Below are 15,404 nucleotides of genomic sequence, written 5' to 3'. Positions count from 1 at the left end.
AGTAAAAGGTAAAAAAAATGCACATGGATTTAAATGCAAATACTGCAAATAAAAAAATGCACATATAAATATACGAGAATAAAAAATAATACTAACCGTCCTTTTAGGCGGTAAAAGAAAAACAATTAGCCAGCAATATAGGTGGTTTAAAGAATAACAAAAGAAATAAATAATACTAACCGTCCATTTAGGCGGTAAAAAAAAATTAACCTGCCATATAGGCGGTATAAAATTAAATAATAACAAAAGCAATAAAATGTCCTTGTCATCCGTAAAGGTGACGTATTGTCCAATAAATTATTTTATGGGTCATTTAAATTTATCTTGCAACGTATGGTACTTGTTTCCCCCTCATCATCTTTGGTTCTTTTATTACTTGGTGAGGGTTTATTTTCAGTTGTTGTTGTTGGGGCATTATTAGTTGGTTGTGTTGATGAATTATTTGTTGGTAGTACCGGTGGAATATTAGTCGGTGGAACTAGTTGATTATTAGTTGGTCTTACATGTGAATTACGAGTTGGTGGTACTGGTGGACCATTAGTATTATTGGGATTATTATGTCGGAGCTGATTTAAATCAGTCCTTACTGGGTTTGTAGTGAAGGGTATGGAATTATGCTCAATTATAAAATATAAAAATGTGTTAGAAACACCTTGGATGATGATGTTGACACCATTTGATTGTTGGTCCATTTGTGGGTACCGATGAAGAAAAAATGCTTAATTAGGTTTTTAAAAATATTACCTTCTTGATTATTAAGGGTAGAGCTGGTGCTGATAACGTGTTAAAACTTAGAGAGATAAGGAGGAAGTAGAATGAGTAAAAGTTAGAAGATAGAGATGTTTTTACTCATTGATGTAGTTTTTACAATGGTGAACTTCCATATTTATAGGCAAGTTCATCCACAATTACATTGAATGCATTCACATTAGGGTAAATTCATTAATTACCTTTCACATTATATTCATTAATCACCTTTCACACTATATTTCAACAGTTAAGCCTTTTTTTCTTTCCACCTAATTTACACTCACCCACCCACCAAAATTTGCTACTCCAGCAAAAAACACCAAAGTAATTGAAGTTCTAAGAACATACCAGGAATATCGAGGAAGGAAAAAATAGTTAAAGTTTGGGCCAATTTTTTCATTTTCGGGTATTATTTGGTTTGAGTTATGTCAGTTTAGTAAATCTAAAAAATAAATTATTTTCAGGTCTGACAACTTTCGATTTTGAATCGGATTTCGGTTTGTGTCACTTTTGTACAACTCGAACAGGAGTAATAAAAAAAATGCATAAATAAGGCAGATATATAAGTTAAATATGTAAATGAAAAATTAAAGAAAAGATGTAAGTGAATATAAAAGATAAAAAATAAGAAAAATTACCGTGAATAATATAATTTTTAATGATTTCCCTATAACAATACCAATTTTTACTTAATTATGAATAATAGGAGTACTAACTTATGGGTGTGTTGTCTTAAAATAATACCCACTTTTATTTATGGTAGATATTTGACAAAAAAACATAAATAAAATGAATAGTTAAAACAAAAAATTCTACTTCCTCCTATTTATAGAGAATGAGACATTTTCTTATCGGGTCAATTCACTCAAAATGTCCCATTTTTATTTTTGTCATTCTTTTTTACTCTTTTAACCTTACTAAAACAACACAATAACACATAAATAACAATGCCTTTATGGAAAAAGAGAGTTTTCTACTCACTTTTAAGTGGTCCTCCCATCTCTTCTTGGCTTTAGTGCAAAATCCAAATATCACATTCTCTATGAATAGGAGGGAGTGTTGTAAAAGTTACTTTATTTATTAAATAAACAATAAAATAAAGTTATAAGTTTGTAAAAAAAACAAATTACATATGACAATCAAGAACCATGCTTATGTACACCACTGAGAACTCCGAGAAACCGATCTTCAAACCCGAATAAAGTAACAAGAAGGTTTTGTTTGATCTTGATATTAATTCTAGGCGAGATGCTCTTTCCTAAAAAATCATTTCCTCCCTACTACAATGCTTGGAAATAAACCGAAAATATGTTCTGAGATACAAAGAATTACACTAAACTCCTAACACACGGAATCTAGAACGATGTAAGGAAAACTTAAATGGAAGAAGATACGAAAAATTACAATCGAGGATTGCAAGTTTTCTATGTAAAGTGCTCGAGAAGAAAAGAAATCAGAAATTGCATCTCATGTGTCAAATAACCACACATGCATTCTATATTTATAGAATAGCTTACACCTTTTCATGAAGAAATATGTTACTCCATGAAACACAAGATTGGTTCACGAACTAATGTCGGCTTTGAACCAAACCTTCCAATATATCTGGTTAATATAACCATAATTAACCGTTGGAAGTTACATTATAACTAACAAAACGGATAAAATAACTTTTTCCTTCCTTCCTCGCGAGCTGCGAGTTGTTTCACGATCCGTGAACACTCTTTTTGCTAAACACACAAACTTTGCAACCTTGGGATATTATTAAATAAATTTATTTAAATTAATTAATTTAATTGAATTTCGATGATTATTATACGCTCTAAATGACAACAAGAAGTATTATTAAGCTAACACCCTTCTGGGCAAATTTGATGAAATAAAAAAAAAAATGGAGCACATTTGGGGCCTCGGGGACAGAATGTAATTTGCACTAGTCACACATCACAACGGCGTCGTTTCCCTAGTTTAAATTCAAAATTATTAATTATTTATGCAACAAAACTTAAATTTTTATCTTTTCTAAAAGTTTTATTTAACATCAACAAATGAATACCCGCCACGTGCACTGAATTCCTATAAATTTAGCGCCAAATTCTGAGATTTTTTTTCTCTTTATCAAAAAACCCTTTTTTAAACTTTTAAAAATATTAAAAAATGTTAGTTAAATGACGTCACTTACCAAAAAAAAAAAAAAAAAATCAATTTTTGTGTTTTTATCTAATGGCTTTTAATTTTTATCTCATTCTTTCATTTTTTTCTCTAAATCTTGAATTCTTGATCTAACATTTAAACCTCTCAAAATCCACCGTTGGATTCTCAAATAATTGATCCAACCGTGTAAAATGCTTTGAATTGAATTTCAAAAGGTTAGGACAGTACAAAATTGGAGGAAATGCCTACACTCATGCTAATTCTCTCTCTTCTTCTAGAAATCTGAAAATTTTCGCCATTAAAGGGAAGCTTTTCAACAATTTCTTTACCTTCTCCGGCTCAGGAGGTTTTAAACGACACCGTTTATTCTGATGATTTTTGTAAATTATCATTTTTGGAGGTTTTGAGTTTTTCAATTATTGATTCATCAGATAGGGGAAATCAGGGATTTTGATCTTTTTTTTTTTTTTTTTTTCAATTATCGATTTAAAAAATTTTTAATATTTTTTTTGTTAGAAAATTGTGTATCTTGAGATTTCTTAAAATGGAAAGAGGAGAAATGAAGTCGGTAACGACGGCGGCGATGCCATCTTCGTCATCGGAATTTGGTCAAAAGAAATTAGCTCGACAATTGGATTTTACGCCGGTTCAGAATTTTCCGGTTCAACAATTAACTGAGGCGGTTCCAGCTCTACAACAAGTTGCGGATACTGTAGCTAGGTCGCCAATGGAGACTCCAGCAGTGTAAGTTTTAGTTCCCTAAATCTTGTGATTTTGTTATCAATGGTGATAATTTAGAATTGATTAAGTAATATAAAGTTTAAACTTTTGAATATTATTTGTGTCTTTGTTGAATTAGGTTTTTTAGATGATTATAAGATGATAAAATGTGGCCCTTTAGAGAATTAATTTGTTATTATTTTAGGAGATTTGGGTTATAATTTATGTTTTAGTAAATTTTAGGAGATTTAATTGTTTATAAGTTGACAGTTTGTTGGTGGTGATTGTTGGGATGTGTGGTTTTTGGGGAGTGGGAAAAGAGGGTGATTTCAGGGGAGAAGGAGGGGTGGTTTCCGGTGGGGCTTTATTGTAGGAGGTGGTGGTGGAAGGATTTATGGTAGAGGTGGCGGTGGGTTGGGGTGCTGAGAATGGGTTTGTGTTTTTATTAATTGCCTTTATTTTTAAATTAAAAAATAGAAAAAAAAAATCAATTCTAGTATGACAAGTGTTTAATTTTTACATGGCACATGCTAACCTTCTCTAATAGGTAATAGGTCATTTGGATATTTAAAAGAAATTCGATTTGATCTCAAAGGTTGAATTTTAAAATACAAACAAAAGGTGGGAATTTTAGAAGAAAATTGAGATTATAATACTCCATAATTAAAAGTATATCAGGTTGATAATTAAATTTTACTATGGTTATATGTTCTTCGACTCGCTTTTACTATGGTCAATAAAACTTTAAAATATTGTATAAGATAAAGAACATGAAAGTAATTGAGGTTCAAAATATGTTCTTGCAAAAATCCAATATTTAAACAATAATTAAGACTAAGGAATAGAAAAAAAGAAATTTATAAAAATATTTGTACTTTGATTATGTTGGAGAGTTCTAATGTTAAAAATGTTTAAAGTTAAATTGATATTGTAATAATTACCGTGCAATGTACAAGGAATATAATTTGTTATGTTTTTTCTTTAATATAAATATTTGAACATTTATACATATTTATGTGATACATGCACTTAGCTTAAATTAACTTGTTTATTAGTATAACAATTTTGTCATAACTCCTTTGTTAGCGTGCTAGAATCACAAAGAACTCAACTTCAAGCTAGTGTGATTGAAGTTAAAGATGGCACTCCCAAGAAGAAAAGACAATGTAATTGCAAAAACTCGCGATGTTTGAAATTGTAAGTAATGAACAACATTCATACTCTTAAGTTAGATTTTTTGAGTTTTAAACGTACTCTTGCATATACATTTCTAATCATAAGTTAAGTGTCTACTTACTTTATGATGATTTATCCACATTTTGTTTTTGCTTAATAGAACGTTCAACCTTTCCCATAGAAAGAATGAAATCTTAAAAATGTTAGTTGAGCAAATGCTCATATAATCAGGATTGTTCATAATCACGACCGTACGCTATACATTATTGTAGTTCTTGAATTGCAGTAATACAATCTACCTTTAACTAAAATGTTCTTTTTTTAAAAGTTTATGCCATTCAATTTTTGGCTACCAAATTCTGACATAACACGATTACATAACTTCAGGAAGCTACTGCAACACAAAGTTCCTAAAACACAAATCCGACTCAACATAAATTAGACACCTTCGTGATAAATGATGAAATTATCTTATGTTTATTATAGCTCCATGAATTATTATAAAACATCCAGAAATCTATGAGATCAAACATGAAACACACTATCTTAGCTTTAAGTGGTCAAGGCCTTTGTATTGATGCCCTAGATTTTTGGCCAATTCAAGAAAGACAAATGACATGATGAATGGTAGTTGTGATTTTGTGAAGTTGAGTACATGGTACAAAAAATACTTCCTCGATTCCCTTGAATTTGCTGCAATTTTATAGGTCTTCCCTTTTATTTTGGTACATATTTAAATTTGATAATAGGACTACTTTTACACAGTTTCACGTTTCTTCCTCCAAGTTTTATTTATTTATTTTTTCTCCCATTGCCTTTTACCAAAAACTAAAATAACAATTGAATATTTGTGTAGCTAAGTTAAGGGGACTAGGGAAGTATCTTATATGTGTTGAAGATCACATGTGAAACTTCTAAGATCAACTAGTTAGGGGACATAGGAAGTATCTAACATGTGTTGAAGATTACATGTGAAGCTTGTATGATCAATGAAAAAGGCCTTCACCAAGAGTTGCCTTTATAGAAAATTGGATATATGGAACACTTCTTTCTTGGATGATGTCAAGATTCTTTTAGTACGTTGGCTGAATCAGGACTGGATTATGCAAAGCTTTTGAACAGTGGTGTCTGAATACACCTTATGGGGCATAAAGAACTATGTAGGTAATATTTAAGAAACCTTGTAGTGTTAGGTTAGGCTCGTCGAGACTCTAGGAGTTGTTGTTGTACAAACTGTTTATTTCTGCATCTTTCGATCGTGGCTGTTAAATGAGGGTAGTCATAATGGAGATGTAATGCCCTTTATTTCATTGCTTGTTACAAATTTTGCGTATGTTTTGATATGACATCTGAATTGTATTCATAGAAGGTATGCTTTTTAAAACTCTGGAGGTCTTGTAAAATCTGACTTGTTACTGTTCAGGTATTGTGAGTGCTTTGCTTCTGCGACTTATTGTGATGGTTGCAATTGCACAAATTGTCACAATAAGGTGGAGCATGAGGCTGCCAGGCAAGAAGCTGTTGTAGCAACGCTGGAGCGAAATCCTAATGCGTTTAAACCTAAAATTGCTAGTAGTCCACATGGATCTAGGGTAGGTAAGGTATGCATTCTGAAGATACTTGTGGTTCACTTTCTTTTGGATATACAGTTTCCATTTTCTAGTGCCTAGGCATTAAATGTATGAACTTCTGAGGAATGTTTTTTCGCTGAAGATTCAGTATCTAAATTTGTTGCAGTTGAAGATAAATAATTGCAACTCTTCCCTTGAGTTGAATAGTCATTCTTCTTAATCATTACGTCAATTTCATTTTCACCATTCACTAGTTTTCTAGTTCTTTTGGGAGTGGGATATTCAGAATTCAGTTTAAAGATTATTTGGTGGAAAGATCTATGTTTTCTCCATTAGTTCATTAAGTTCTATGTTAGTATCATAGTTAAAAACAAGGTGTAATAAATCATGTTTTGGGCCATATCAAGTGATATCTTATGGTTTCAATCGATTTTTAAGCGTTACGATAACCGCATCACTCACGTTACCGCATCATTGTTTTGTTACCGCATAACTGTTTCGTTACCACGATCGTGACTGTTATTTACACTATGGTTAGTATGGCATCAAGAACAGCCATCTTCTCAAGAGATGTTCTCCGTTGTTAAATTGTTACCACATTTGGTATTATGATATGCATCACATTTATTCAACTGAAGAAGATGCAAATGTCCCTTCTTATTTCTTAACCTGTACTGTATGTTGTTGGGACTTGTTGTATGTAACATCTCGTAGCATCTGTTAGTAGATATGTTTGCTTTCTTTCTTGCTTTCAGAAAATGGCCTTCTGTGAGGTCTGTCAGCCAATTTAGGGTTATTTATGTATAAACTAGCTGCCTAGTCCTGCCTTCTCTTTTGAACTCTGTAGGTGGAACTGCGGAAGTATATTTTCTTCTAACTTAAGAGCAGTAACATCCCAATCTTTCAGAATCTGGACGATGTTGCTTTCCCAGAGTTAAAGAACTTTTGCAACGGTTTTTTTGTAGTTTGAGACACGTATCTACATTAGAACATTTACTACTTTGGCTGAAAATTTGATTAGAATAATCCCAAGTTCCTGAATTTTAAACTAATCCCAACTTTCTATTTTTTGTTTAACGTAATTCCAACTTCTGGGTGGACTTCATGACTAATCTAATGGACTTCATGACTAATCTAAAGTCTTACTTTCTATGTACCCTAAAGTAAGAAGGAATTATACTTTGGATGATTTTCAGGAGTATCCAAAGCATGGGTTTTTTTATTTCTTGAAAAATAAAAAGGTATGATTTTTAAATGGATAGGTGAAGTTTTGGATTATTATCTCTAATTATCTATTTACATATATTTGTAATTGAAAAATTTTAAAGAAAACTTTACTCACTCAAGTTGCTTAATGAAATACAGCAAGAAACTGGACCAGCACCACCACTGGGACAGCATAATAAGGGATGCAATTGTAAAAAATCAGGATGCCTAAAGAAGTATTGTGAGTGCTTCCAAGCAAATATTCTATGTTCGGGCAACTGTAAATGCATCGATTGCAAAAATTTTGAGAGTAGTAAAGAGAGAGAGGCTCTCTTCCCTGGTAACAACTATACTACCATGATACATCAAGCTGCAAATGCGGCAATTAATGGTGCAATTGGGTCCTCTGGCTATGGAGCATCTCCAGAGTCAAGAAAAAGAAGTCGACAAGAACTCTTCAATTGCATGTACAATAATCAGCCTATTTACCATAATCCACATTATATTCAGGTTACCTACTTTTTTGATTGATCATAATTTATAAAGCAGATCTGCTAGTATGGTTTACAAAAGTTAAAACAAATTTGGTATTTTTGCAACAATTGCTTTTGTTTTTAGTTCATCAGAGCTTACCAGCATTAGCAATCTGCTTCTATGAAAAATATATATATCGTTGAGGATCTCTCATACTTAATTCAGGGAAATTATGTGAAATCTACCACTTCATCTCATCCATCTAAGCCAGGCTCCAATTGTCCTAGTACCCAAGCTGTTTCCAAAGTCAAATATAGGTATTCTTCATCTTGTTATGTTGAAGTATTAGTATGTAGATTGTCATTATGCACCCTTTTCCAGCTATCATTTACGAATGTTAATATTCTAAACTTTCATTTGTGCTTTTAACAAAGGTCACCACTAGCCGGAGTCATTCAACCCCAGGATGTCAAAGAACTTTGCTCCCTTTTGGTGATAGCTTCAAAGGAGGCAGCAAAGAGTTTTGCTGGTTTGTTTTAGACATTATTACTATTTAATGTTCATTTAGACATTGTTTAAAATCTGATAATGTTCATTAGCTTCTCGGCAAAACAAATTGTCATCTTCTGTTTATAGATACATAATATTGATGTACCAATCTGTGATATGGCAAGTTCTTGAAAATTTTGAGATAGTTATTCACGATTTAAAATTTCAGTCTGATAGAAAGGCTGAAAATATCAATATGTGAAGCGTATGAAAGATATAGAGATTTTGGTCAGAATGGTGGTATTTGATGAGTGCACACCTTAAATGATTTCCTCACCTTGTGATGCATAGTTTATAAATGTCCAAATAAAAAATGTTGGGCTTGTTCTTTTCCCTATTGCTGCTTTTTGATGTGAAGGAATTTGCTAACAAACTGTAAAGTTGAGTTCCTTGACCCCCTTGCTTGTAATACTATTAAGATGTTTGGTGAGGATAAAGACAAATCGGATTCGGAAATCTTTGTTAAAACCTGGGTACCTTATTGTTTTTGGCTTCAGATTGAATTTTTTTACTATCACTATGTTAGCTGCATGTTTGGCGTTAGCATGAAAAATTAGATTAGTTGGGTAACATGATCGAACAATTTGGAAGTTAGTAGAAAGTAAGATATTGTTGGGGCAAACGTGAGGGGTAGGGAGAAGGAAGATAAGGAGGTAGAGAGAATTGTACTACTTTTGTCCCCAAGAGATTGCCTTAAATGTTTTAAAAGCTCACACAACCCACATTTTGGGGGGATCTCTAAGGGATAGAGGTGTGTATCAATGTCGAATTCTGGGACATTAGTTAGAATCTGTTTGCTGCTGCTAGTAACAAGCAAGTTTTTAGTTGCACCAGTCTCTTGGCATCTATGTAGTAGCTGTGATCAAATTTTTTTTGGAAATGCATTTTTGTACTGAAATTTTACACGAACATATTTTGGTGACATCAACGCCTGTTTAGTAGGTGGTAATAAACGGTGGTAATGAGAATGAAAGCTAGTGTAATTTTGGTTGAAAAATCTCTTGGGTACTTTGATGGCCATGCTTGTCCAACTTCAATTATCTCATTTTCTTCATAAAATTCATTTCAATGCATTACCATTGGGAGAACTGGTATTAGGAGGTAATGGAAATTTGTAAACAAAAAAACTTTTTTGTAATCAAAGTTTCATCGCCATGGGAATAACATGGAACTTTAGATGAAATTTACACTATAAATCATTTCCATTACCACCATTTAGTACCACTAACCAAATGGACCGCAAGTGTTTCTTGTGTTTTCTAGCTTATTCAATGTTGCATCCTGAACCTCTTCAGATCGAAACAACAATGTAGATTATCAACCGAAGGATGAAGCTAAACTTCCTATTCGTTTTGAATTGGAAGGGGAAGTGGGGGAACAAAAAGAATTAAGCACCAGAGATGTGCAAAATGAGTCAACTGATAAGCAAGGTGCTAAAATATGTACGGACAGTTCTGTGTTGGATGCAAGTGATGGATTAAATGGAAGGCCAGTATCTCCGGGAACTATGGCATTGTTGTGTTATGAACAGAAAACGATACTGATGGAGGAAGGTTCAAGAGGACTTACCGTCGATAAGAAAACTAAAACTTCTGACACATCGAATGAGCAGAAGTTAAGTGAAAGTTTCATGGAACAAGAAAGGATGGTGTTAACCAATTTTCGTGATTTTCTTAACCGACTTATTACTTGCGGTAGCATTAAAGGTAAAAACTTTCTTTCAACCACAAAATCAATGTCGAGCTGCTGCTTTTATAAATGATTTTTGTTTTTGAATATTTAGGGCACTATAATCTAAGATAGCAAACAACATTTTGTTTCTTTCACCTTAAAACAATTCAGGAAAACTTAGTTGAGATTCGGGTGGATGAATTCTGATAATAGAAAAACAAGTTAAGGGGTTTCTCAAGCTGAAAGCACCATATAGTCTATAATCAAGGTTTTGCTCTTCAAAGCCATATTTAAACTATGTATGGTTCATATTAGGGCGGATGAGATTTAATGAGATATGTGGGGACCATTTTCAAATAAAAAAGTTTCCAAAATAAATGGAACAAACTTCAGGAGGTGCAAAATCATAGCGACGAAGAGAGTATTATATACAAACTCTAGCATTTAGTGCCTTTTTAAGGTTTTTCTCTTCAGAGCCTAATTTAATCTATCTAAGAGCATGAATTAATTGAATCATATTCATCCCTCATGAACCCATGGTTAACATTTCAATTTTAGAAACTATTGTAAAATAGCTTGTTGTCTATATATGGTACCAAACATAAAGCTTATTTTTCCCAAACTTTCAATTATTTGCAGAAACAATGTGTTCTTCCCTACTGAAAGATGCAAGAATTCAAGGAAATTCCTTAAACCTTAATGGTTTCAAGGATGTGCATCCCACCAATGGCGTCACGAAGCAACATATTCCCATTCCTAATCAAGCAACGGCAGAAAAATCAGGTGGAGTTCCTTTCAGTTCCACTAATACTTTTTCCCAGCACATTGGTCTTTCTATAGAAAATGGCATGCTAAAACCCAAGAGTTAGATTGTTGTTTAGGCATTTACTATTAGGTACATACTATAAATATGTCAAACCTGTAGTCTATATATATATATTCCACGATAATCCCCAACTCAATTGTCGAGCATGGAGCCAACGATGGTTAAATAGTGTTTTTATGTTAATAAATAAATTTTGATTTATGGTAATAAAAATTAGTTTCTTATCTACAATTTTCTATATCATTGATCATATTATAATGCTTTGCTATGAGATTGGTTGTTGGGGAGATTTATAAAATACTCTTTGTGCCTCTCATTTTGCACAAGTTGTAAAATTGGTGAAATTGAATGGAAAAAGAAATTGAGTTAAAGAATGAGACAAAAAATAAGTGTATGGTAGAAAAAAGCACTTAAGATGGAGAGAGTGTAAGTTTTTAGATAAGATTAAAAAAAGAGTGAAATTATTGCAAAAAAAGAACATAAATACGAAAAAAGAACATAAATACATAATTACTTATCGTCTTCTCTCCTATGGATGGGAATCGAGTGTGATTAATCAATTTGAATATTTTGGTTTGTAATATATATATATATATATATATATATATATATATATATATATATATATATATATATATATATATATATATATATGTATAGTATTTGGACATGTGAAAATCAATTAAAATGGTGAAATATGAAAACAGGTCTACATAAAAGCTTAAATGGTGTATATATTTTAGTGGCAGTTTTGTAAATAATTGGACATTCGCTAAAAGGTGTACATATATGATTAAAAGGTGTACATATTTGGAGGTTAGTTTTATAAATGATATGAACTTTTTCCTTTACAAAAATATGTACACTAGATAGTATGTACACCTTTTGCCACAATATGTATATCTCAAGTCTGGTTTGTAGTTTTCACCTGATCTTGTTTCTATCTCTGTCTCTCTCTCTTTCTCTCTCTCTATATATATAGGAAGAAGTTCAAGTGAGACCATCTTTATATGAGAACCGTGAGAACCAATCTGCCTGACAAAAAAGTGTTACTTTTTTTTGAAAGTAATGCTTTTATAAAACAGACGTATTTATGTTTTTTTTTTCTAAAAGTATTTATATTTTTTTCTGAAAGTAACACTTTTTTACTAAAAATTACCAGATTTTTTTTAAAACAAAAGTAACATTTTTTAATCCAAGAGTAACACCTTTTCTTTGAAAAAGTAACACATTTTTATCTAGAAATTGGTTCTCACGGTTCTCATATAAGCTTGGTTCTCACTGGAACTTGACCCTGTATATATATATATATATATATATATATATATATATATATATATATATATATATATTCCTATGTTATAATACTCTATCTTATTATAGTCTTTTGTGTATTAAATCAAAGTATATATGTTGTCTATATAATTCTAAATCATTGCCATGATATACATGTTCTCTTCAAGGACTAAATAAAATGAATTAACACCAAACTTGGTTAATACTAGGGTTGTTTAAGAGAGGTATTGCTGGTTGAGAGGCTTGTCTTTGCTATCTAGCCCTTCTTGCTATAAGCCTACTTCAATGATATAATCTATACAAGTAAGAAACGTTAGAGGGGCTTATACGGATCCTCTGAGGACATGTTTCAACGCTCAAGTCAATAAGAGAGTATCTAAGAAACACAATATCAAGTGCACTGTGGCCTCAACTAGAAGGAACTTTACTAGGGCATGTTTATGGTGCAAGACCTAAATAAATGTTTTTTCTTGCAAGTAAATGCAAGAGAATTAATGCACAAATTGACTAAGAGCAATAAGTTCATGAAGTTTGCAATAGGATAGAATTAATTAGTCACCTTGGAGGTGAGGAATGTTCATGTAATTATATTTCATGATCGACTTGGAGCAATGCTATCCTAATTATGCTAGGGAATGTCCCTTTTGACCCTCATATGCTATCGTTAACATTCTTTTTGTGTAGAATTAGCTACACCCATATATGTGGCAGCCTTGAAGCATTAAATACAAGGTTTATATTGTGGAAACTTTCATACTTTGTCAACCAAATCAAGTCTTTGACGTATCATACAAAGATATTAGGCAAAGTAGCTCCACAATTTCTTTCTTAGGTTTACATTTATCGCCACGTCTTTTGTTGGTGCTAGCTTGTGTAGGGTTAGGTCTTTAAGGGCCAACATTGAAGACAAAGTAGTTGGATCTTTCAACTTTTCAGGTTTAGGAAGGTGATAGTCTCCTCTTTTAGTTCTTTTTGCCTACTGCACCCTGGAAATACCCAGGTTCATCTCATCCATCCAAGAGGTCAGTTGGACATTGGACCTTCCTCTAGAGGGATGAGTTACTCTGTTGGAGGTGACTCGTAGCCTTGAGGTGATTACACCTTTCAATTATGCATGCCTACAATTTATTTCCTTTATCACATGATAAAATTTCTTTATTCTTTAGGTCCTACAGCTGATAAAAAGGTCCTTCATGTGGTGGAGGACATTGTTGTCCTTGACGCAGTCTCCGAATAGGAGGAGGAGGAGGGGTATAGCATTCAACCTTTAAAGAAGGAAGCAAGCCCCAATGTCTCCTTATCCTGCTGGGTAGGTGGTTGTGACTGCTGGGACCAATGGAGGCGCCTGAGATTAAGGCGATTGATGTTGAGTCGGTCGTCCTTGTGCCGACCTTTACCAGACAAATTTCTCCAGAGTACTCTTCCATAGGTCTGGATTTACTAGACTTAAACAAACCTATTTGCCTTCGATGTTTCTCAAGGGGAGGAAACATCTGGTATGGATGCTCTTTCAGGATAGATTAGTTCACTGAATCACCTTGCTTGTCTCTTATCTCTTTTCATGGTATTGCAACCTTCACTCCTGGTCCCCAGTCACTCTTTTTTACGCTTCTAGGGTGGTTGCAGTGGACGAGTTGCCTCTGGTCCAGGGAGGCAATTCTCGAAGCTGGGGACGGTTACCCTCTAGTTGTAAAAATGGAGGTGTGATTCCTGACAATCCTCCAGAGCAACCCTTCCAGGTTGAGATGGAGGAGATTGATGAGGTTGGGGAGACCCGTTAAGAGGGGCCAGTTGTGGTCCTACCTCTTCAGGATTCTCCTCCAGGTACTCAGGTTGAAGGTGCTGGTAAGGCTGGGTTTTCTGTAGTTGATGTTTTTCTTCAGTTACACCTATTCTGAATTTTATGTTTTCATCTCATGCAGTGCGTCCAGACAAAAGGAAACATGTTGCTAAGTGTCCTCTTATTGAGAAACTATCTCATGTTTGTTTGAGGGGCATAGAAATGAGACTTAAAATTTTTGGGAGAAAGTCTCACAAAAATATATTATTTAAGGGCGGAACATTTATGGTAAGATTTGAGAAGCAAAATCTCATTCTCAAGTCTTATTGCCAAATGAACCCTTAAGATAAGGACTATGTATAACACAAGTTGACAATTCAATTAAAAAAGTATTCTATTTGTTGTTTGTCCTATAAATTGTAAATAAATGATAATCAAATATTTACAATTATAAAGGTGGACAAGACAACTCCAGTCCTTGAGTAAAGTTAGGTGCTTAAGGTAGGGTCATTTTTGCATTTTGTGTTACATTGGTCAAAATGTCAAGATCATAATCAAAGTTGATCTTTTTTACTTAATACCTTTAGAATGAAAGATGTGTGGTTTTGAAAACAAGATTTGTGCACACCTTTATAATCTTGAGAGTTTGAGAGTATTTAAGAATGTTTCGTGTGTAACTCGTTTCTTTTGTTTGATTCAAAACCATCCATTTAGACCATGCTATGTATAACTTCCAATTAGTTTTATTTGACACAAATTTTCAAATGAGATGGTTTCATGGTGAGAGCATTTCTATTAGGCTGACTCATTGTATATATATTGTCTTAAACTGATCATTTATAATTTTAAAGTAGCCGTCAACCAAAATAGGCATGTTTAGTCTAGTCTGTGTATACACGTCCAATACACTGGCACATCGCATGTCCCTTGGTAGTGCTATCGCTAACTCTTTCCATCTGTTGTCAATCACAAATTTTCTCAAAATTTTTTCTGCAATATTGACAAATCGTCCAGGCTAATGGCTCATCAAAGCTTTGATGAACCATTTTATACGTATCAAAACTATATGAATTTGGATCATTTTGTCTCATTGGTCTAACTTGACCATTTATCATGAAAATGTAGAGTTCTAAAAAATACATAATTTCATCACTCTTTGCTTTCTTTTTGGTGGAAAATCTAGAACCTATGTGAACAGGTTCAAGGAAAAAGTTTAAGACAGTAGATTGAA

General features: G+C 33.0%; 1 protein-coding gene across 8 annotated transcripts; it reads left to right on the top strand.

Annotated features, from left to right (window-relative positions):
- The first annotated feature begins 3,024 nt into the window (after positions 1-3,024).
- LOC130802851 (protein tesmin/TSO1-like CXC 5) lies at positions 3,025-15,359 on the top strand. 8 transcript variants are annotated; one of them, XR_009039811.1, is made up of 11 exons: positions 3,025-3,648; positions 4,711-4,821; positions 6,224-6,401; positions 7,568-7,612; positions 7,737-8,087; positions 8,277-8,368; positions 8,486-8,580; positions 9,896-10,306; positions 10,911-11,054; positions 12,603-13,484; positions 13,560-14,309. XR_009039811.1 is itself a non-coding variant. In XM_057666947.1 (10 exons), the coding sequence occupies exons 1-10, from the start codon at positions 3,449-3,451 to the stop codon at positions 14,516-14,518; spliced, it is 1,812 nt and encodes a 603-aa protein (XP_057522930.1). In that variant the 5' UTR covers positions 3,025-3,448; the 3' UTR covers positions 14,519-15,359. The 8 variants fall into 8 exon arrangements, 7 of the variants coding, with proteins under 7 accessions (XP_057522930.1, XP_057522929.1, XP_057522933.1 ...); XM_057666947.1 differs by lacking the exons at positions 12,603-13,484; positions 13,560-14,309 and adding an exon at positions 14,316-15,359 and having other exon boundaries at positions 9,914-10,306; XM_057666946.1 differs by lacking the exons at positions 12,603-13,484; positions 13,560-14,309 and adding an exon at positions 14,316-15,359.
- Positions 15,360-15,404: the final 45 nt, after the last annotated feature.

This window comes from Amaranthus tricolor, chromosome 16, assembly GCF_026212465.1.
Source record: "Amaranthus tricolor cultivar Red isolate AtriRed21 chromosome 16, ASM2621246v1, whole genome shotgun sequence".
Classification (NCBI taxonomy): Eukaryota; Viridiplantae; Streptophyta; class Magnoliopsida; order Caryophyllales; family Amaranthaceae; genus Amaranthus; species Amaranthus tricolor.
The sequence above is the reverse complement of the archived record's forward strand: the minus strand, read 5'-3'. Positions and strand labels throughout refer to the sequence as shown.

Excerpts from the sequence above, each read along its gene's own strand:
- LOC130802851 (XM_057666946.1), top strand. The coding sequence starts at position 3,449 with ATGGAAAGAGGAGAAATGAAGTCGGTAACGACGGCGGCGATGCCATCT. Across the intron at positions 3,649-4,710 it reads CCAATGGAGACTCCAGCAGT|CGTGCTAGAATCACAAAGAA; the intron begins GTAAGTTTTAGT and ends CTCCTTTGTTAG. Across the intron at positions 8,088-8,276 it reads ATAATCCACATTATATTCAG|GGAAATTATGTGAAATCTAC; the intron begins GTTACCTACTTT and ends TACTTAATTCAG.